Raw genomic sequence first — 22,617 nt, forward strand, 5'->3', positions numbered from 1 at the left:
GTTATCTTTGAAATTGAATCCCAGGCTTTTCCATTCACATCTATGATCGACATATATACGTTATGTGATTACACTGGTTCGCAATAAAAGTGCTAATAGATCATTTTCATCACTTCATTCATTCAGACATGTCAAAAAACGTCTGTACCAAGCATGCACAAACCAAGGTTTGTATTCATCTCTTCCAGGCAATCAGTCCCAGGGCAGCAGCAGCAGCAGCAGTAGCAGCAGCAGCAGCAGCACCTTGGACGGGAGCCTCCAAAGACGAGACTCTGCGCGTCACCGGGCCTCCGCGCACATCCCTTCAAAAACCAACTATCTCGTCATTTCTGGCGGCGATGGCTACGAGGACTTCAGACTGACCAATAGCAGTGAAACAGTGGGGAGGGACGACAGCACCAACCACCTTTTGCTTTGGAGGGTCTGAGTTAACTGAACCAACCTCGACTTCCGAGCTCCTGCCCTTTAACCCGACTTTAATGAGCCTCCGCACTTTTTTTTTCTATTTTTTTTTTGGGATGTTGCTGTTTTTGGTCTTCTGCTCGGTCCACCAGTCTCTTTGTGCATTCTATGGATGTCACCTCCCTCCTGCACTGACTAGTGAATATTGGAATCTCTTCAAAAACGTTTTTTTTTTCGTGTGTTATCGTTGACGATGGTGTGCATGTCCTTACGTGAGTGTTTTGTTTTTTTTTTGTCTCTTTTGTCTGAGTGGAGGAAAAAAAAAAAACATCTTTAAACTCTGAAAACTAAAGAGAGAAAAACACAGAAGGGAAAAACTACAGTTTCACAGATGGATGTAATTTCCGACGTCAAGAAGAGGATTTTCAATCTCAAGAGTGTTCAGGAGGACATTTGAACAAAATTTAAAGCTTATCCTTTGAAATCCTCTAATTGTTTTGGATTTAAACACATCATGCCACCATAGAATGATCAAAATATGTGAATGTTTATGGAAAAGAAAATGAGACAAGACAAACAGTGGTTCATTGGATTGTCTCAGGTTATGACTGTGCATTGATTTTTTTTCCTTTAGTTTCGCCTCGAAGGTCCTGGAAGAGTTTGGATGAAGGAACGTGTTTGATCTTTCATCGGTCGATCCAGGAACCAGCTCTGAGATCCATCTGACCGAGTCCGAGCATTGATTAAGTGCAATATGTGAAAAAGGGTCAAAGCTACAAACACTTTCGTGTCGTCCAGAAAATCCGAAAAGACATTTGTAAAAACATGCGTTTTCTTCCTGATATTCACATTATATCTGTTTTTGTTCAGTTTTTGATGCCAGTGTAAAATAACTGAAGCATAGATGAGGCAGTATCCGGCAAAAATTTAAAAAGTCATTCCTCCTGAACTATGCCAAAGCATTGTTTATGTTCAAGTTGTGACACTAAGGGGTCTGAAAAGATGTATTCCTGCCATTAAATCTCACTTTGAGTGGACTCTTTTAAAACTAATGCGAGGCTGTGGTAGCAGATACGGACAGTAATGTACAGTATTTATGGTTTTGATTTTAGACGCCTTCTTTTACAGCACTTAATTTATAGAAGATGTAGCTTTCACCTTTTCCTTTTGAAACATTAAAAAAAAAACAAGGAGACCCTGGCTTGATTAGTTGAAGAGAGAAAGACAGGCGTGTACACTAACAGCACCAGGACACTCCCGATTCAGGACAGTCCTTGCAGTCTCCTTAGATGTTTTATTTCTTTTATAACTACAGTTTAAGAACTTTTCCCCAGAATTCACTTTATGTTGTTTTTACAAAATCAGCTTTTGGATTGACGAGGAGCAAACCTTTTCTGTTTGTTTAGGTGCCAAAAAGTTAATAATCGCCTCATTTAAAAAAAAAATAATAATAATTCCAGCCATTTGTGTGCATTTAGATCATGGCAGTTCTTAGAGAGCAAGACGCATGTGGGACAAAGTGCTTGAAGCACGAATGCTAAGAAACTGCACGTGCCTTCGGGAGGCTATAAAAGTTAAGCCATTTTCACCTGCGGTGAAAAGTCCCTGCATCCCGAGCAGATGGAAGTGAAGGGCGACTCCCAACTCGTCCTTGCACACACACTCACGAGAGGTAGTGTCAGGCTTCGGGGTTAAGCGGCGATTGTCTTTGATCCCTCCAAGCCTAGAAAACTTGGTTGCACTGTGCCTGCCATCTGGGCGCTTCACCTCAGCTTTCCTCCTTCCAAATGCAGCCACACAAGGTTGTCTCCCCCACTGTGTCAGGGGCTAATGGGTAAGAGGATTAGCTGGCTGCTGTGATGGCTGCTAACTCGCCGGTGAGCCGGTGGAAGTGCTGAAATGCACAGGACACTGAGCTGAATGGAAGATAAACATGGTTTCTGGTTCTGGTGGTGTTCTGCCCGGAAAGTAAAGTCACTTTTCGGGCAGTGTGTGATTAATGTTGGCAAAGGTAATATTTCTGTCCTTTGTGTGAGGAACCTATCAAAATGCTGTATATTTATGCCAGCTGTAATGCAAAGGAGCTTCTCTGAGAACATCTGTGAAGGGTAACAAACATCAGTGTGCTGTTTCTGCCGGTAGGGAGTTTTTTTTTTGTTTTTTTATGGAGCGGCGTTTTCAAACCTGGCGCCTCGTCATTGAATCATCCCTCTGTGTTCATACTCCGGGGGTTCTGCGTGTGACAGTGTTACTGTGGTTGGAGTCGAGAACTTTCAGCTTAACCAATTCCGAAAGGGTTTTCTTTTCTTTATGGATATATTTTTTACATTTCTTTTATAGTCACCTGACCATTAAACCATTGAATTATGACATTGTCAGCTCAGATAATAAACCCGGTGAAGTGAAACTGAACTGAATCAGACCGTGTAGGTTTTATGTGAAGTAAAATCTATGCGCTAATGTGACCAGGACTGAGAAAATGAAGTTAAAGAAACACAAGATTAACTCTTAAATTTCTTCATCACCTGAAAGTCATCCTTTCATCACTGTAACTTTCAACTTTGTATGTAACCTCATGCTCATATGTGAACTAAGTCTTTATTCTTTTTTTTTTTTTTTGTAAATATTGGTACATATGGCCTTTTTTTCTGTAAATAGTGCACCCACGGTCTTCAATTGTTGATATGAATCTAATGGCATATTTTTATATATTTGTTTCTGTTTGTTTTTTGTTATTTTTCCTCCCCTTCCCTCTGGCATGCACTGCACTGTCAGTCACATTTTAACTGTACCCGTCGTAAATCTCTCCAAAAGAAGACAAGATGGCGTCTCGTTCCAATGGCGACCGGCCGACTGGCTTAGTTTTAACATACATGTCTTCACTGGTAGTCATGTTGGCTCTAAAATGTGCTTATGTTTGCCTTGTTATGGACATTTGCAGGAAGGATTACAAGAAGGAAAAAAAAAAAAAAACCTTGGTAGTTTTGCACTGCCGCCTGGTCCTAACTCTTTATCTGTGACTGACATGTTCCAGTTGTCATGGTTACAGTCTATCGGAGTCACCTCTTTGTATGTAGCTGGTCTTGTTTTGTCACTGTGGATTTCTCTTTGTAATTAAATCAGTTCACTGGTTCCAGTTTGGACATGTTTTGTTCATCCCACTAAGGGACATCGCACACTGTAGTTCATACTACATGTTATCTGTTTTGAGACTATGGGATACTAGTTAGTACTTTCATCTCAGAGTGAGAAGGGAAGAGTTTTTGCATGTTCTCCCTGCACCCCTTTGAGTTTTCTCCGCAAACTCCAGTTTTCTCCCACAAAAATGTAAAGTTTAATTGGTGATTCCAAATTGCCCATAGCTGTAAATGTTGAGGCGTGTTGTGGTTCTGTGTCAAGGATGAACCAATGTGTTCACCCAAAGTCAGTTGGGATGGTTTTCCAGCGCACTGTGACCCAGAACTGAATAAAGTAGACGTTGAATGAATAGATGAAGGAAAACCTCATGCATGCAAACTTCACACAGACTTGAACTGTGAATATTTTTCCTTTGAGGCAATCATTCTAACCATGACACCACCAAATCAGGCACCATTTGTTAGTCGGCTTCCAGCTTTTCTACATTTGTGAGTGGTAGTGTCCTTTAGTGTTTGAGTTCACTATATTACGTAAAATGTTTATACTGGTAACATTTTCTTCTGCTGTACGTACAATTCAAATGGGTTAAAATGTAAGGAATTGAGTATATTAAAGCACAAGATTAATTGAAGTCAAAAATGTTTGAGTGCAACTCACACAAGCATAGGAATCATAAAAACACATGTTTCAGTTCTATTAATACAATTTTTGTTTTTCCATCAGAGAAAATCCATTTTACCATTAAAGTTTTTAGCAGGTGAGGAGTTCAGTATGTCTTGATAGCTTGGAACACAGTGATTCTCTCCCTTTCAAAGGAAGCCTGATTTTCAAATGGGCAAAACAAATATGTGATTTTTCAGTTTCGTATGTCACGACTTCATATAAATAACATGAAATTATTTTCCTAATTACCATATTGTATGTATAAAAGCCACCCAGCTTAAACATGCAGTGCCTTCTGACTTCCAGCAGATAGTGACTTGAACACAAAGTTATCTATCTGGGTTGTTCTGTTCTTTTCATTCTTTATCTTTTTTTTTTTTTTTTTTTTTTTTCTGTCACCAGCCCTGCTTCAACATGACTCCGCTACTCATTTCACTTTAACCCACTGACCTACAATGAAGTGTATTGTGATACGATGGTCCTACAGCATATAGAATGTGACTGAATGAAGGCCGTTCAGGGCACACGCGAATACAAATGTGGCCTCATATCGCAGCGTATCCACACAGAGCATTCATATGTCATGAACAGTGAAGATGTGTGTGATGAATGGAGGAGGCAGTGAGAGCACAGACACGCATCTGTGTCGCTCTGTATTGACTGACTGACGCTGTGAGTCAGTGGCTGATGCTGGGGAAGCACAGTGGGAGAGAATGGACATGTCACACAGCTTAAGATTTTTTGATTTATATATTGAGAAAAAGATGGATCTTTTAAATAAAGTACTTTAACATACTTTCCAGTTGATTTATTTCAGAGGAGCAGTAACCGATGAACAGAAAAAAACACTTTAAATCATGAATGTATAGTTTATTATACATTTAAAGACTTGAACTTAAGTTAATTTAATTAGAATTTAAGTTCCCAGATGTTTTGAAATGTAGAAGTCATTCACTCTAGGGCCTTCGTAAGTTGGAAAACTTTTCCACTTTTCACTTACAATAGGAGACTTTCCAACTGGGAACTTCCTATGGAGAAAGTATTGGGTTTCTGGGAACGTCCAATACATTTGTGCTTCATAAAGGAGTAATAGTTCCAAATGTCCAAAAGTAATTAACAATAACACTGACTTCACAAACATTGTTTCAAACATCATTGCCTTATATGAATGGTAATGTCTGTCATTTATTGCAGAAAATATATTTTTATTCTTAGTGTGCAAATTCTCCCAAGTGGGAAATTGGATTTTCTGAAATAGCGTCCTTCCGAATTCCCAACTGAAGGAGATCCCTGAAATTGAAGTCAGTTAGAAAGTGGCTTTCCCAAGTATGGAAGCATGAAAAAATATGTAAATCGACTGTTTTTCTGAATTAATGAGTTTTAAAAGTAATTATCCCATAAATTTCAGCCAATCTTAAATTCAGAACCTTTTTTAAAAAAAAAAAAATCTCAAAAACGATCTCATAAATTCAGAAAACCAGAGTCGATTTGTATTTTTTCACGCGAATGCAATATGCTTCCATACCAATGAGTTTATAACTCATGCCAATTATCTATCCATGCACACGAACAGTAGTTTAACGAAGTTGTCTATCATGGTGAAAGTATGAGGAGAAGTTGAAATATTCTTTCAGTTTCTTCAAGACCTGCTGACACCCTTTCTGATCTGGATCATGGAAATGTATGCCTACCTTTTTTTTCTTTTTTTCTTTTTTCTTTATCTTTATCATATTCATTTTGTTTAGTGGAAAGCTAGCAGGGCTCCACGTGCACGGACAGCCACCTGCCAGCAGTGTCAGGGGAGCGCCGCGGCCAACAGGGGGGGTTTACGCACGGCTGACAGGCTGACTGGAGGTTCAGCTTGCAGCGGTGACGCACCGAGAGCTCACTGCCAGCTCAGTGTTTATGTCCTCTTCCACACACTCAGGAGCCGGTGTGTGTGTGTGGGAGAGAGAGAGAGAGAGAGACAAAGACAGAGAGGGGAACCTCGTTTACCGGCTTTGTGGTTTCCATCCATTTTCCAAGCGTTTTAATTGCACCTGCCAACTCAGCGCGTTGTCGCGGATGATGTTCGTGTCTGAACTCACACTTTGACTGCATTTCTTCACCAAACCGGTAAGTCTGGCAACTTTTTTCTTCTTTCTTTCTTTTTTTTTTTTTTTTAAATCTGGATGCCGGGGCTGCGAATGGCTGCTGAAGCCGGTAGTTAAAGTTTTTGTCAGACTCTTGTGTGTGTTTGTGTGTGTGTTTGTGTGTGTGTGTGTGTGTTGGGGGTTTTCTTTCGCCGCAAAGCCGCTGTCTGTCATGACCACTTTTACGCACGGCGGTGGAGCCTTCCTATCACTTTGTGTGTCCAGTCGGTAGTTTATGTGGCACATACAGCGGATAACAGCAGCGACTGCTCGGCTCCGGAGGCTCCACAACTTCTCACATGAACAAACTTTCACGATATTCAAGAGTTGTGACAATCTGTTTTGAAAATGTGTGATGTGACCACTTTCTTCTTTTGTTCTTTTTTTTTTTTAATATTCATTGCAGCTGTGTCGCTGCCGTTTAATGATAAAAAAAATGCGTGTGTCTGACGCACTCTTATGTGAACGTGATGACGTCACTGTTTGACGATCCTCCTCTCTTCTATTTAATGAGGTTTCGGTGCGTTCATTCAGCTGGGAATTCGTTCACATGGGAAAGTCCCATTTCCCAGTTGGGTGTGTTTTGGTCCCGAGGCCTTTGTGTGGGTTTCCCATGTGGAACTTTCCTACCTGAGTTCGGAGTTCGTCAGAAGTGGGAGCATAAAAGACTTGGGGGGGGGGGGGGGGGCATTTTTTTAGGGACTACGTCACTGTGATTGGTTTAGTTGCAATCGAGCTGCAATCAATTAGTCTGCATCTTTTCATTGACGAAAGAAAAGAAAAAGAAAAAATAATTCAATACAATACATTACGAAACAAAATTAAAGTTTCTACCGTTATGAATGAAAGGCAGCAGAAGGAAGTATGAGCTTATATGATCTGCCCCTTTATATCCCACAATTAATTACATACAACAAACAAAATGGCATGTGTGTTTGGTTTTTTTGATTCTGCCGAGATTGTTCCATAACTTCATCCCCTTCTACAGAAATACAGCGTTCCATTAATTTGGTCTAAAATCTTAGTTCCTTTTTATTGAGTTTTTAGTGAACTGGCCTTTCCTTTTTGTCTTTCATTTCAATTTAACATCAATCGAATCAATTTCTTCATCAGTTGATAAAAAGACATCTAAATAAAACTTTCTCTCCTTAATTTAATTTGAGTGTAATATGTAAACTTCAATACATTTTAGGTGTATTAAGCTTGGAATATTTTAAAGCCATTTTAAAAAAAATGTATTCTGGTTTATATAAAAGTCATAAATACAATATTTCCAAATATGTGAATATTTCATAATGGTAGCCAGCCAATCCAAAGGAACGGCATGAATTCATGAAGCCACTTGGATAAGAAGCGAAACATCTTATATGACCGAGTCTATTTGGCCTGATTCACTTGCTTCAGATGCCTCCAACCTGGACTTGGACATTTCCTTTCTGACTTCCAACCTTAAGTTACTATACCTGCTGAACATATGTTTGTTGTAACAGGAGAGTTAACATGATGAGACAATAAAAGTTCCCACCATGGAAATCAGCAAATTATTGACAAATGACTTCAATAGTACTTAATAAAGCCAGAACATAATAATGCGTGTGAAGGCAGGATCAATGATGGTGGGAGCTTTTATCATCCACTCGTCTTCCATATCGATTTCTCCAACAATGGATGAAGGCACCTCACACAAGTCACCGGTCCATCACGGGGCAAGTACACGGTGACAATCACATCTGTCGGCAATTTAGCGTCCTCAATTAACTGTGCAAGGAAACTGGAGTACCAGGGGAAAACTTACCCAGACACAAGGAGAACACGTTATCAACGCGGCCCAGACTCGAACCCACAATAGAATACACTGAATCTTTATTGCTGGGACTTATGACCTTTCCCTGTCTGCACACACACCATCAGTCATAAAAGTCCTTTCTCAGCTTTTTTTTTTGCGTGTGTGTATGATTTACACTTTTATTAGTTTAAAATGATGCTGCAAAGACGTCTTATCAGTTCAATATACGACAAATTGTACATTATAAAAGTGGTACTTGCTATGTTTAGTATTCATTTAGCATGACCTTCACATGCTTTTTTCTCTTTTGCACAATTTACTCATTGTGAGCCGTCTTATCACCGTTACATTTTCATCATACTCCTGTGGTTGTGGCATAATGAGTCAGGCGCAAGAGGCTATGAGCAGGCACTCTACTTATACACACACACACACACACACACACACACACACACACACACACACACACACACACACACACACACACACACACACACACACACCAAGATCAGACTGTGATCTTTAGCTGAGAGCATCTTTTGTCCGAGGCCAAATTCCTGCACGCTTGTATCGATAAGAGACTTTCTCGGTCTTTCTCCGTCTCCCTCTCCCTCTCCCTCTCCCTCTCACCCAATTGACAAATTTTTGACTGGAGTCTCTTCATCACTAACCAGAACGTGTCTGATCTGGCCGCGTTTGTGAGAAAACAGACATCCTGTTTCCTGGCTCACTGCCAGTCATCATTATGAAAGGCCATGTGTGTGTTGATGAGGAAACGTTAAACCTCCTCACAGTGCTCATCCTGCTTTCATTAACACATGGCTTTAAGGAGGGTGCTGATATTTTTGTGGTCTCCACCTTTCTGTAGTGTTTGTTTGTTACCGTTCGTGCCCAGGTTTCCTGGGCTACTGATGCTTATCCTGCTAGTATAAAGTTTTATTCTTGTAGGTTCCCACAACCATTAACTTTATACACTGAAATAATTATAGCAGGAACTTTCAAAATCGAAACAGTTGCATTGTGTGCTTCATGTACTCTCATTTTCACATCCCGTGGGCAGTACTATGCCCAGATCTGCTGTAAACTGTTTGTGTAACATTGTGGTAGACGGTAATATCTCGTGTTGCTCTGTGTTTAATTCATGTTGTATTTCACTGCAGTAAAACCAGCAACCTGCATTTACACACACATGTGCCTTAATTAGGAATCAGTGCCGTATAAGAGGACACATGCATTTATCCAGCGATAACGTTAACCCAAATTCTATGTGGGACCCCACCCAACAGCTGCTTCCTGTATGTATTTAAAGGTTTGGGGTGGGTGGTGGTGGTGGTGGTGGGGGGGGGGCACTGCTTCACCCCCACTGGAGCATGAACAACGTGTTGCAATGAAACACTCAGCAAAGCTTTAATTGGCCCTTCGGTTCTCTCGTCTGCTCGTCCAAAATGTCCAACCGACGTAGTTTGGAATGCTGCCTGACCATCGTGCATCCTCGTGCCGCAGCTGCCTGGCTGCCTCCCCAATGTCAACCCCTCGCCTCTGTGCCAAAGAAATTCCCAGTGCACCAACCGCAGCTCTCGATCTGAGCTGGCTCAGCGTCTGTGTACTCAGGTCGGTGGAGGACTGGGTAATTACAGAGGCACCAAGACATAAAAACCTCGATAAAATGCTGGCATGAGCATAAAAACGCAGTCCCCTCCCGACGCTTACAATCACAGTATCCACCTTCAAACACACCCAAGCTCAATTAACAGTTGAGGAATCAGGATCTGGACAGAAGAAGCCTAAGTTTGCGCTGCACTTTCACTTTGTCAGGATGGGATTTTACTCAGGGGAGCTGCTGTTTGTTTCATCATTTGATTTTTCAGCAAACTGCAAGTCATGTTGCAGCGGATTTCCATCCGTCAAGTTCATTCTTTTGAAAATTTGTTTCGTGGACAAGAGTCATTTCCCGGATGTCCCATGCTCTTATTGTGTCTGAAGTTCAAAGAGGTCATGTCTGCTGCAGTGTCGTACTTTATTCCTGAGCTCTCCCCTTCTTTTGAATGATATTTTAGCAGGAAAAAATCTTTGATAACACCATTGATCACATCGCAATGTTTTTTTAATCCATGCAGGGGATATAAATTTTAGCAGGCGTGAAAAACTTGGTGCAACAAATTAATCCCTTCAAGAATGAAAGATCGAATTACAGTAAAAATAGCAGATAGCTGTTAAAAAAACAAGTTTTTTTTATGGGCTGAAACTGCATCTGCAGAACAAGATTGAAAAAAATTGTAAAATAAAAGAAGAGTTGGCACCACTCTTAACGAAAATAAGGAAAAAAATATAATTATCAGTTACTAGTGTGCTATTTACATAAGTAGTGGTTTTACTGTGGTTTTTTACTGCATATTGTGTTATTCCCAACACTAGAAAACACCGACACCTAAATCCTCAAATTGCATACTAATTCCCATTTGAGATTAACAGAAGAATAGAATTCTTTATTGTCACAAAAATCTGTTGGAATCAGTGAAATGTAGTGGCAGCATCTTCAGTAAATCATGAAGAGCTGTGAGACGCTGCGTCATTCGGTGCCGCCATCTTGTCCACATGGGAACAGGTCACTGATTTTTAACAGTGTCTTTATGTTTTCATTCTCTAGGCGAATGCGGCCAAGTTAGTGAAGTGGGTCGTCGTCTAATGACATGGTTGCAGGTTCAATTCCCTTATATCTTAAGGCCTGTTTCATATAGTGTTAGTCTTGAACTGTTTGCCCCGATGACGTTCAGACTTTCCTTCCCTGATTTATTTATCTTTATTTTCATTTCCTTCAGTATGCCATGTGATTACAAAGTCTTAAATATAAGCAAAAGAAAGAATTGCAGGCATTTGTTTCCCCAAAAACGGGGGAACGCAACCACAGTTGACTCGCTGAACTCGCCACTAACTGATCGCCGAGTTTCAACTGCCAGAGAAACTCACACAGCGAAGCATCTGAGTTTTCGTGACGAGGCGTGTGTGTGCGTGCCATACAAGCCTTCATGTGAGAGTACGACAGGAATTCCCTGTCTGACTGCTGAGTAGTGACAATGCAAACAACAAAAGCAGCAAACGACAATCTTGAAAAGTGTACTAAGATTACTATCTCGGCTGCCTTTTTTGGTGCATCTTCTGCCGTTTTTTTGCCGCGTAACTTGGCCCACACCATTGGGAGCATGGACACAAACAGCACATCAAAACGTGTGGAACGTTTGAGAATAGATCAGTATGACTTTTGTTGACGATTCGGCTAACCGTTTCCGAATAAATCGCAGAAAACTGTAAAAAGAAAATCCCCATACAAAGCGGATGGGAGAGGCAGGTTCCCTATACATTTATCAGTCGTGGAGGTGTTTGTCATACTCAGTAACACACAGTTTGTTAGACTCTGTAATAGCAGAAAGTGCTTTATCAATTTAATGTCTAATAAAATGCCCAAACCACTATATCTTCCTATAGGACCAACAACACTGAGTAAGGATGCCTGTTGCTATTCAACACTTAAATTAACATAGTTGGGGGGGGGATTTAACATAAAATGGCTTTGCAAGGAGATTCTGTCAAGCATGTCTGGGAATTCATGCACAAGAGTGACCACTGAGCTCGTATTTGTGCATGTAGTCACTGTATATGGAAGTACAATGTTACGAGTCTTGAGCTTGTGATATCTGCTGAATACCCAAAAGGAATTTCTTTCAAATTTCTGGCACTAATTCGCTCATTCTTGCATGCTACATGCAGGAAAACCTGCATTTTATAGGTTTTATGGCATTTCTTGCCTCTACCAATGTGTAAGTGAACTACTTGAGGAGGCTTTGAGCCACGAGGCGGTAATTCCAGTCTCTCCCTTCACATATGGAATTATTTAACCCGTTCCCGGAGGCCTGGCAAAAACTCTGTGTTCATTCTTTCTAGTTAACATCTCTTTTTGGACTCACTGACCCTCAAACGCTTCGATATATGTTTAATGTGGCTAAGTGGTTGCCTTCCCTTCCCCTTTACTATTAAGAAAACCTGCCCTATTCCCAACGTCTGTACATATAAATGTATTGTACATATCTAGTATATGTATGTGTATATATGTATATATATATGTAATTTTTCCCCATTTCAACAGGGTAGGAGTAGAACTTACCCCAACGAAGTGTGATGCAGTATTACTTTTGAATTTGGAGACGAACATTGCATCAGTTCATTAAATAAAAGCTCTAAGTGTTGTTACTCTTATGTTTGTTGTCTATTTAGAGTTTGACAACCAACAGTTGTAATCCCTGCCAGTTTCTGTTATTTATTTCCAGCTTATCCAAGCATGTACTTACCTCTGTGAACAAATAACTCCCAGTGGTGCCCCCGTCCAGCTGCTCCATAATCCGTACTTCTTCCATGGGAATGATAGTGAGAAATGGGACTATCTTGATGACATCATCACTTTATTTCACAGTTGAAGATGAAAAGTGTGAGTTGTTTAAATCATGTGCAGCTGAAGCATTACACTTTTTGCGGGGGATAGAACAAGGCTGGTTTGAACAACTCTCTAGATTGTTTAAAATTTGGTCAAAGGTTCTTGGTGTTGCAGCTTGGATAGCATAACTTCAAATATCTGCTCTGCAGCCGAGGCCAGAGAGGAGACGAGTTACAGTGATGTGAGGAGAATGAAGGGCGGCGTCCCTGCTCTTAGACATTACTGCCTCTGGTTCCATCACACGAAGGGCTCCACCATGAAGGGGAACAGTTTGCCACCACGCGGGAAGCTGTTGGGATAAAGATCCATGGTTTTGTTGGTAAGACCGACGCTATACTCTCTTCAGGTGACAGGGGAAAAAGCTAACCCAAGTGAAAGAATTCAAGTTTTAACGGCAGTAAATTGTGACCAAGTAGAAGCTCAGCTGGAAGGCAAAGCTCCTTTTTTGGGGCCTCATTTAACTGCAACCGAGTGACTTACTGGACAGATTGTATCTCAGACCATCCTGGCTGTGACGAGCTGGAGGGAGTTGTGCTACACATTAACCAAAGAGTGACGGTGTAAACTATATTTTCTGTATTTGTTTCACAGTTTTTGTGAGGCCCAAGAGAGTTTACACTGATCAGGCCTGAACGCCCAAATCTGCTCATAGCTTTAGACCGATATACATTCAAAGCAAATGGAGTAATACCATTGATGGCCTGTGGGCAGCAGTGTTGAGCAGTATAGCTAATGTGTAACCAGCAAAAGGAACAAAGAAGACAACATAACTTGGACGAAAACAGAATTGAGGATCCCTTGTGTCAACGGTTAATAAATATACTCATGAGCAAAGTTGTGAAGAAAATGTGAAACAACAAATATGTATTTTATCAGTTTTGAGCCCGTTTAGATTGTTAGAGTGTTAACCAACAACCTGCACAGAAAATGATTACCCCAGAGCGTTCATCAACAACTAAAATGATTTTTTGTTTTTGTTGAGAAGCTAGATAAGACAACACTTTCAGGTTTCTTTTTTCTTTTAGGTTCATTAAAAATATAACAGGCAAGGTGAAAACCCTGTTTTCCTTACATGAGTGCAGCCTGTAAGACTCATTTTCCCAATGAGTAAAACAGTAATTACCTGAATCCTTTGTATTTGTTGGACAAATAGAGATAACATGTTGGAGGTGTTGTTTTCCCACTACATTCACGTGTTTGTGTGAAATATAAGACCAGCTTCATTATTACGTGTGTTGTTTCCTGACTTTATGGTTTTAGGTGCACAAGAGAAACATTATTTAAGGTGTTGGAACATGAGGAGGTGATTTACATCGTCAGTTAATGATGGTGGTGATGTAAGTGGAAAATTGCTGCTCCTGAAAAACAACTCCACTAATGCACATTTTTCGCAACTCAGATTATCCCATGAATGTCCCAAAAAAGCAACTCGGATCCTTTCAGAGTTGTTTTGTCGTCAAGATGGGTTAGTGGTTATAGTCAAGTGTTTGTGTCCTGTGGAGAACACATTTTTCATTAAAAAAACAAACAAACAAACAAACAAAAAAAAAACCTAAGATAATCTGTTTATGTTTGTACTAGGCTGACATTAAATAATAATTTCTAAGAAAGTTCCCTAACTCAAGGTTTTGGTGTGAAACCTAAAAAGATCTGCTTTACAAAAAGAAAAACACCTCAAAAGTGAAGCAAAGGGTCGGTGAGTTTCAGATGCAATCAGGCTCTCGTGTTCCCAGTTATACAACTGAACAAAACGGCGATTGTGCCGCAAGCATTTGTGAATTTATGACTCCCAATAAAACACGGCATCTGTTTGTAATGACTCAAAGGCAAGACAGCATTTCTGTTGTATCCAGAGGTGGGAGGTAATGATGTGCAAATCCTTTGTTGCTGTGCGAACATACAGAAATGAAATATCTGGACTTGACAATGAGACAATGAGAAACGCCGCCTCAAAATGGTATCCGAAGTTGTACCTTGGTTGGAGTCAGTATAGTTGTCCTCATCCTGGACTCTTTTGAAGGAGTGTCAGAGATTACGGGGGGGGGCGCTGACGCTTTTAAAAATCCAGAACAGATCTGGGAAACTGCCCAAAGCTTTTATTTAAACCTGGGATCAGAGAGGGGGTCTGCAAAGATTTTTAAACATAGAAACAGTTCCTTCTGATTTGGAAAACAATGTTAAGTGACATAAAAAAAAAACCCCAAAAAAAACATTACATTCTGCATCTTGTTCATTTACGGGGGAAATGTTTCCAACATTCATTACAACAAAGCAAATGTTTATTTGACATACTTTTGCACTCAAAGTATGTCAAGTAAATGATCAATAGTGTGGAACCACAGGAACATGCAACCCGTTGTACGTCAGGTCTCGGATAAAGAGAAGCACCCACACGACTGAAAGTAAATGAGATAACACTGATGACGGACCACTGGAACATTTGTCCATCCAGGCTCCTGTTTAAGACAAATATACAGTTCAATGCTTTTACTTTTGCAAATTTAAAAGACGACTTTGTCTTATGTTTTCTAATAATGAATGGTGCATTTCACAGTTGGGCCACAGCCACCTTGGACTTATGCCGTCCTCTCTTTCTGTTTGCACCTGTTCCTTTAGTGGCAGATCCCAACTGGGTGGCTAAAGATGTACCTAAAGCTCTTAAGACGTGATGGCATCAGTGCAAAGTGTTTGACCGACCTTCTCCTCCATCTGCACAGCAACCTTTGAGACAGGAGAGGAAATCACTGTGTGTGTGACTTTGCCACCTTTTGACATGTCACCAGAGGGAGCATAGTTCATTGATAGTAGCTGTAGGAAACCTCTGAGGCTGTCCCACTTTCTGGAGGCTGAAGGTTACAGTACATTCTCTCCCTTGTCTGTGACCCCCCCCCCCCAATGTCTCCTGACTCTCTCTGGTCAGTTCCCCTTCTCCTATTCCACGGTGGCGACGTCTGACAGACAGCATGCGGCGGAGATACAGGAGAAGCCCGGTAAGTTTCTGCTGGTGTCCAGTTCCACTGGAAAACATGACGGCTGACATCACGCCAACCCTTGGACAGAGAGGAGGAATGACAAGACGGGGAGAAAAAAACAAAACAAAACCAGGGCATCCATTCCCCCGGCATGTGCAAAGAAGTGTGACACCAGCCCAGTTGTCAGACACACTTCTCATTGTCAGACATTGTCTAAGCGCCAACGTAGAAAGCGTCGGCGCAAATCAGCCTTTCATTTTCCGATAATGGGCACCTCCATTAAGTCAAACAGAGGGTATGGTTGTCCCGACCACGTCGTCGACGTACATGTGCACATTATCTCTCGGTCCACGAAATGTCTGATGAATAGTGAAGTGTAATTACCTTAAACCTTTTTTTTGCCACCTCAGTTCTTTTCTGTTGTATGTCAATCCTCAGGCCGTAAGCTAATACTCACGTGCATCACCGAGAGGTGTTCCCCAAGGTCAGGACACGGTGCGTGGCCAGAGGGGCTTAATAGGTAGTGATTATCGGCATGGGAGCTGTTGGTTGACTCGCTTGTCTTACCATCATGACGTAGAGGGGAATCCAAATCTTTTTTCTTTTTTTTTTTCTTCTTCTTGTCTGAGCGTAGGTTTGAAGTTAAATCAAGTGAAGCGAAGATGACATTTATGTCCTAGAGAACTTTTCTGTGTGAAGAACTGTTCCGGAAAATGGGAAACGACAGTATTTCAAGCTTGATTCACTAATGCAGGTCTGTGATAATCTGTTGAACTTTAAACAGGTTTCATGAGCCACAGACAAAGGGAGGACTCCTCAACCAGTAGCAAGTAAATGCAGCCAAGTACCAAACTAAGCAACCACTGATCATGTACGACTGCGCCGACAAGAGAGAGTAAAAACTCTGAAGCTATTTCTTCACTTCATGAAAGGATATGACTCAGTATGGCATATGTTGCACAAGGTTCTAAGAACTCAGCTTATCAACTGCTTTCAATCATATTGAAAAGAGAATGAAAAAAAACAACAACAACGTGCCCATAAAAGCAGTTGAAATAATTTTTCTCTGCAGGGTGGTGGACCTTACTTACAAACTCAGAAAGACTCAGCGGAGCCTGGAACTGCTGCTACTCCAGATAGAGTGGATCTCCAGCTCTTTTTACTCTTCATAATACAACTGACATGCCATGTCGACTAAATGGGAATGAAAACGGATGCATGGATAATCGTTTCATTTATTGAGTCGATTAATTTGTGTTTAAACAATAAACCACTTAAAGAATGGTTAATATATATGTATATAGATATATATAAAGTATTGCAGAAGTGAATTGGTGTGAGTATTCACTCAGCTGCAGATTCTTTTTTTTTTTTTTTTCAATAAAACTGTCTGCATGGTCACTTCATGGTAAGTTTGCAATTACTGCTTTAGCTGTTACACACAGCATATTATAATCCTGCAGCATGCAATTCCAGGTTTAATTTGGGGTAAAGTTGATATCTGTGGCGCTGAGCCCATCATTATTTTCTGGTCTGTCACGGTTAGAAAGTTTTGAGTATAATGAAAAGTATCATCTGCATCTACAATCTGAACTAACACAAGCTTTATCGTGTGTCGAAAATACAGTTATTTCTTGTATTTTGTATAATAGGGTTAACATTATGGGTAATTCTAAGCATTGGTGCCTTATGGCAAAAAGCTGACCAGGCAATTTTCTCGAGTTTGAACTACAGCTCAGGGCCACTAATATCAAGGTTTTATCTATTTACTGGATGTCTTTTTAATTTGTCTGTATTAGAGAGTCTTTGTCGAGATATATTAGTTTTCCAGAACGATTCTCTCTAATGTCTCAGGGACATTGTCAGATATTGTGTTTTGGCTATAATTTGTTCACCTTTGACAGTCGGACTGGGATTTCAATGTAATAATTTCCATTAATAAATTCCAATAATTGGTCTATTTGTCCACTTTAATAAAATCACAGTTTATCAGCCAATTCCTTGTCAGGTGATGCATGAAACAGATGAGAATCTGCTGCTTGGCCTGCTGAGTGGAACACCGTGGTATTGAAGCGTGAATAAGAGCACAGCTTTTTGCAAAATATGCCACAAATACTTTGCATCACGGACTCGATTCACGTTTTAAATCACCTCAGTTTTATCACATTACAATTCATGGGCAAGCACGGGTGCCCAAGCTTTCATTACGGTTATTCCCAGAGTTAAATTTAGACGTCAAACAACTATTAGAACATTAATTAAAAAAACTAAATGAAACCCTGAATATATAATCAGGATGATTTAGGTATGAATGTTTACTGTGATTCTATTCAAATGCGTTTAAACACATTGACCTATTTTAATTTCATCAGTGTTTCAGTCGAGTCTCGCAGCCAGAGACACAAAATCGTTTCCCTTGAAAAATGCTGATCTGTCAGCATGACTTGAGATTTAAATTTTTTATTTTTTTTGGGTACCTTGACACTGAAATACAAAAAAAGAGTCTCACGTCCGACCAAAATCCGCAGCTCAACATGGTGACTAGACCCTCCGTTACTCATGAGCTCCGCTTCTGCCCAGTCACCTCACACTAAAAGGCGACCGGCTCCTCTCATTCATGCGTTTCCTCTTTTGTGGTTCCTTCCTTCCTTCTCGGCTTCATCCTCCAGGATTTCTCAGCTCAGCTGCAGCATGACATCAAACGGCCCGAAAAAGCACTCGAACGCATTTGGCCCGTCCTCGCCTCCAAAGCCACCACAGAATAGAAAAATATCCATCTTCTTAATCCACCTTCTTAATTATGGCTATTCTTGGCTCTCGCCAACAAAACAGACGGCGTGACCGGTCATCTGGCGGCGGCTTGTTGTTCGCGCGCGTCAAACAACAGCGTGGAGGGTTTGGAGTAATTACTGTTTTACAGAGTTCAGGAAAAGTCTTCAGGCTCCTCTCACTTCCCTTTCTCGTGCTTGTTTTCTTTCTTTTGTTTTTGCACTTTGACATTGAAATGGTGGGGGCCGATGTGTTTGATCGTCTTTGTTGTGCTCACTGGAATATTTTCAGACCCGTTGACGTCGACCTACGGCCTCCTCTCTCTCCACGTCTTGCTATTCTTTCTTTTCCATCACGCCTCTCTTTTTTTTCCCCCATTAATTGGCTTCTTTAACCCACATGTCCATCCAGCTGCCGCTTCTAAACCAAAGCTTATAATAGAAGTGTTGAGGAAGGAGATGATGGGAGGAGTGTAAATCTTGTTGTTCAACCGGGGATTAGGATTGCAGGTTGCTTCGGCCGATCACGACTTAAAGCGAAGGACAAAAGGCAGGCCCGATCACAGGTACACAGATGTGTTTCCTTCCACAATTTGTTATCTACGAGCGCATTCGTGTCGATCACGATCAAAAAAAGTACGCAGAGCAACTAAGTTTTTGGAGCAGAAGAAAGAAATGCTTTGTAGTAACATTGTCCTCGTTTCAAAGTTGAGTTGATCTGTTACCGGAATTCTTTATAAGAGGTTGTTGTACGATCTCCCGTTCTGCTGCAGACATCACAAATACATCATGCTGCTGTTTTTACAAGGTTATATAATTAAAACCAATCTCAAGATCTCACTCTTAGAGAAAGCTAATCAAACATTTTTCCACAAAGTTGAATTTATTCCTTTAAGTATTAAAAACCACTGGTTTAATATTATGAGTCTTGAGTGTCACTTTCAGATGAATTCATTCAAATAACGGTGGTGTTTGGGTGTTGGAGGTTACTGCGACCGAGCGACAATATGAGGGTGATCTTATAGTTTCAGTAGCCGCGCCACATGTGTCGGTCACCACTCCAGTGGGTTGTAATCCTCAGGTAAACTACATTTTAAACCACAACATGCTGGATTAGGTCGTCTCGTGATGAACTTAGTAAAAGCTCCATGTCATTCTGGACATGGTTGTGTTTTAATCCCACTTTTAAGTTGGTGTGGAGCAAGTTGCCTTTTAATCCCAACATTGGTGGTTTCGTCCTTTTGTCGAACACTCCACTTTTCTGCTTGACTTAATTTGAAGGTTGCCCACTCGTACAAACATACAGCAATTCAGAACTGAAACAGTACTTTAGGATTCCAAGCATCCGTGACACAATTAATCTTGGTGACGTTGCATCTTTCCGCACTGGTTTCACTGACTGCGCTCTCAGGTCAAGTGAGTTTCTCTGTGGGAAAGCACCATTCCTCAAGTCCAGTCCAATTTGTTCCCTGACACTTCCCCCCCCCCCCCCCCCCAGAAAAGTTGGACGTAATTGTAGGTACCATTTTAGTTTTGCCCTCCCTGTCATTGTAGTTTTATTGATCATTTCTCCCGTTGTCAGCGGCGTGAGTGGACGCGAGGGGGCATGTTTGGATATGTAGTTATAAGTGTATATATGTGGCTTGTAATTAGCCTTTTCCACTGGTCTGAATGGTATTTTAACTAATGCTTCTATATATATTATGCTATCAGACTGAAGTTTAAGCAGTATCACTCCCTTCCACTGCCCTCCTCCTCCTCTCATCTTTTATTCAACTTGATCAGATATTTGCCCTTCAGGCCTGGCTGGGGTTTTTTTATTTTTATTTTTTTTCAAGCTGGTGGTTTAAAGTCCTTCCTTTATCTTTCTGTTCCTCCCTAAAATTATACCTCAGAGGCCTGTCATCTGCTTGAATGCCTTTCTGGACCAGAAATCATAAGTGCGTAGTATTTTATGTTTTCTTGTTGGCATAAGACACGGCTTGGCGTTGGATGGTGTGTGTGTGGAGACGTGTTCACTTACTTGCTAAATTTTGTGCCACATTGAAGACCAGTGATAAAGTATCATTGTGCATTTACCACACACACACACACACACACACACACACACACACACACACACACACACACACACACTGCTCGGGGCATGTCTTAAGGACATCAGGGGTGTGTCTGTGGTCAGTGTGACACTATAAGACACTGGCAGGTACACAGATTCTTCCATTCAGCGGCACCGTTTCGCGTGTCTCTACACTTCATTTCATTTTTGTGACTTTTTCTTAACTTATTCTTGCAGAAATAACTTCATTTTTTTTTTTTATGATACTAATTTATATCCTATTTCAGTTTCTTTCTTTTTGTATTATTATTATATTGCCAAGTACGGGGTTCATGCCGGTGTTGTTTTAAGTCAGTTGGTTAAAGGTTAGAGTGATTTTGAGTGTAGCACCGACTCGATAAACGAAGCATCCTTAATAAGTTGCCACGGCAACTCTGTCGGTCAGCTGCCAGTCTGGGGTAAGTATGGTGCTCTGCCTTTCACTGTCTACACATCATGTCTTTCTCTGTTTTTCTTTCTTGTCCACTTTTAGATTGATGTCCTATATTTTCAGATTTTTCTCCTTCTTTTCCTCTGTCCTTTTCTTATGACAAATTTCTTATTGAAAAATGATTCATGGTGACTATTACTACATTTACATTTGTCTTTTGTATGTTATTTAGTATTGATCATGTGTCAGTGTTGGTATTGGTACTTTTTAATATATATATTTTATTAGCTATTATCTGAAGCTGTCGCTGTCGAAATGTTGGAATTTTCCATTTGAGGGTAAATGGAGTCTTATTGTATTTTATGCCCTGTTTTTACTTTGATAGTTGATTTTTTATTTGTTTTAAAAGCTCAACTAGTCTTTAAGTTGCATCCTCATCCTCTGAGATGAAAGTACTTGAATTGAAGAAAGGGTCCCTCAAGCATTGTTCCGTTGTGAACTTTGGCATTCTCATGCCATGGGCATCTAATCTAGTATCATTATAAAAGTTCTAAATGTGCCCTGAGTTACACAGATGATTTTAATGTTGTGGCTCAGTTTGCTTCATTTTCCAATCTTTGTTTGATCCTCCATCTTGGGACAGACACATAACCACTAGTTACCTCCAATGGTGTGCAAACCAGCTTGTGTGGCAGCCATTGCCCTTTCACCTCTTATTCTTTTTTTTGTCCGTAGTCCGACATCTGATAGCACTAGGGTTCATAATTGATATTAGAATCATCACTAGATGACATTTACAGAGGCCAAACTCCTCCTTTGTTGTAAGTCTAATTCTCTTTTAACCCCCTGGGCTCTTTGTTGTCCAGTTCACAGGTTCGTTTTGATTATTTAAGCTTTGTAAATTTATATAGTGTGAAATTTCCAAGTCATCATCATCACTATACACCAGTACATCATACCATTTAGATGGAATGAGTTCAATTCTATACCGAATACTCAAAAATTATCATTCATAGTTAGTTTGTTTTATTGTTTTCTCCCCCAAAATTTAAAGTGTCTACTTTAAGCCAATTGCTTGAACACATGAGCCATCTGGATGTGACTCAGAGTTGCCCTAATAGAATTTTCATTTCATTGATTTCGCTCCAAATTGATAAATCACTCATCAAAATGAATGTGCCACTCATTCTGAGTGGCGTTAGTAATTACAAGACCCCTAATCAACATTAATGCTTGGAAATATTCATCCTGGGAGCAGCTGGTGTCACTTTATAGGAAAATCAGCACATTGGCAAATGAATATTTTTGCAAAGTGAATCATAGCTGGAAATGTGTATGTGAGTACCTGCTACCTAAAAATAACTCGAGAAAAGCTCTCCTTCATTCAGCGCAGTACAAAAAAAGGTCCTGATTCATGATAAATGTTATTTACGGCATTTACAACTGCTCTTTACCTCCAATTTTGCTGGAATCACTGTGCCGTGTGACAAGCTGCTGAAGTGACTCAGATGTTTTTAGATCTGTGAGCTTGTGTGGTTTTGTGTGAGTGTGCACTGCGCCCGTGTGTGAAGGTTTGAATGTGAAGCTGTTGCAGGATTGGCTATGTTGAATCGTATTTTTTTACTTCAATGTCTGGCTAAACTAAGTTCATAGTTAGTCCTTGTGCCTGCCTCTTAAAGAGACGAGGCGCAAAGATTACTATCCTGGCCCGCCGTTTATTATTGTGTGAATGCTCCTAAAAACTTAAACTGATTTGAACCATTCAAATATCAAAATGTGCA

The 22,617-nt window shown here is 40.5% G+C and overlaps 2 protein-coding genes across 3 annotated transcripts in view; both read left to right on the top strand.

Annotated features, from left to right (window-relative positions):
* The window catches only part of arhgef17 (Rho guanine nucleotide exchange factor (GEF) 17), a gene marked incomplete at its 5' end in the record, with an annotated part of 73,042 nt that extends 69,512 nt beyond the window's left edge, over positions 1 to 3,530 (top strand). Inside the window, one exon of the mRNA XM_080460145.1 lies at positions 189 to 3,530. Within this exon, the coding sequence (XP_080316271.1) occupies positions 189 to 427 (239 nt within the window). The 3' untranslated portion in view covers positions 428 to 3,530. The remainder of the gene's footprint in view (positions 1 to 188) is intronic.
* Positions 3,531 to 6,068: 2,538 nt separating this feature from the next.
* relt (RELT TNF receptor) overlaps positions 6,069 to 22,617 on the top strand; it is a 32,682-nt gene continuing 16,133 nt past the window's right edge. The window contains exon 1 of one of the 2 annotated variants that reach the window (XM_080460170.1): positions 6,069 to 6,318. The gene's annotated coding sequence lies outside the window, so the exon portion shown is untranslated. Of the gene's footprint in view, positions 6,319 to 20,801; positions 20,865 to 22,617 lie in introns of those variants that run through there. The other variant, XM_080460171.1, reaches the window with a different exon arrangement.

The sequence above is a fragment of the Lipophrys pholis genome (genome assembly GCF_963383615.2).
Source record: "Lipophrys pholis genome assembly, chromosome: 3".
Taxonomy (NCBI): domain Eukaryota; kingdom Metazoa; phylum Chordata; class Actinopteri; order Blenniiformes; family Blenniidae; genus Lipophrys; species Lipophrys pholis.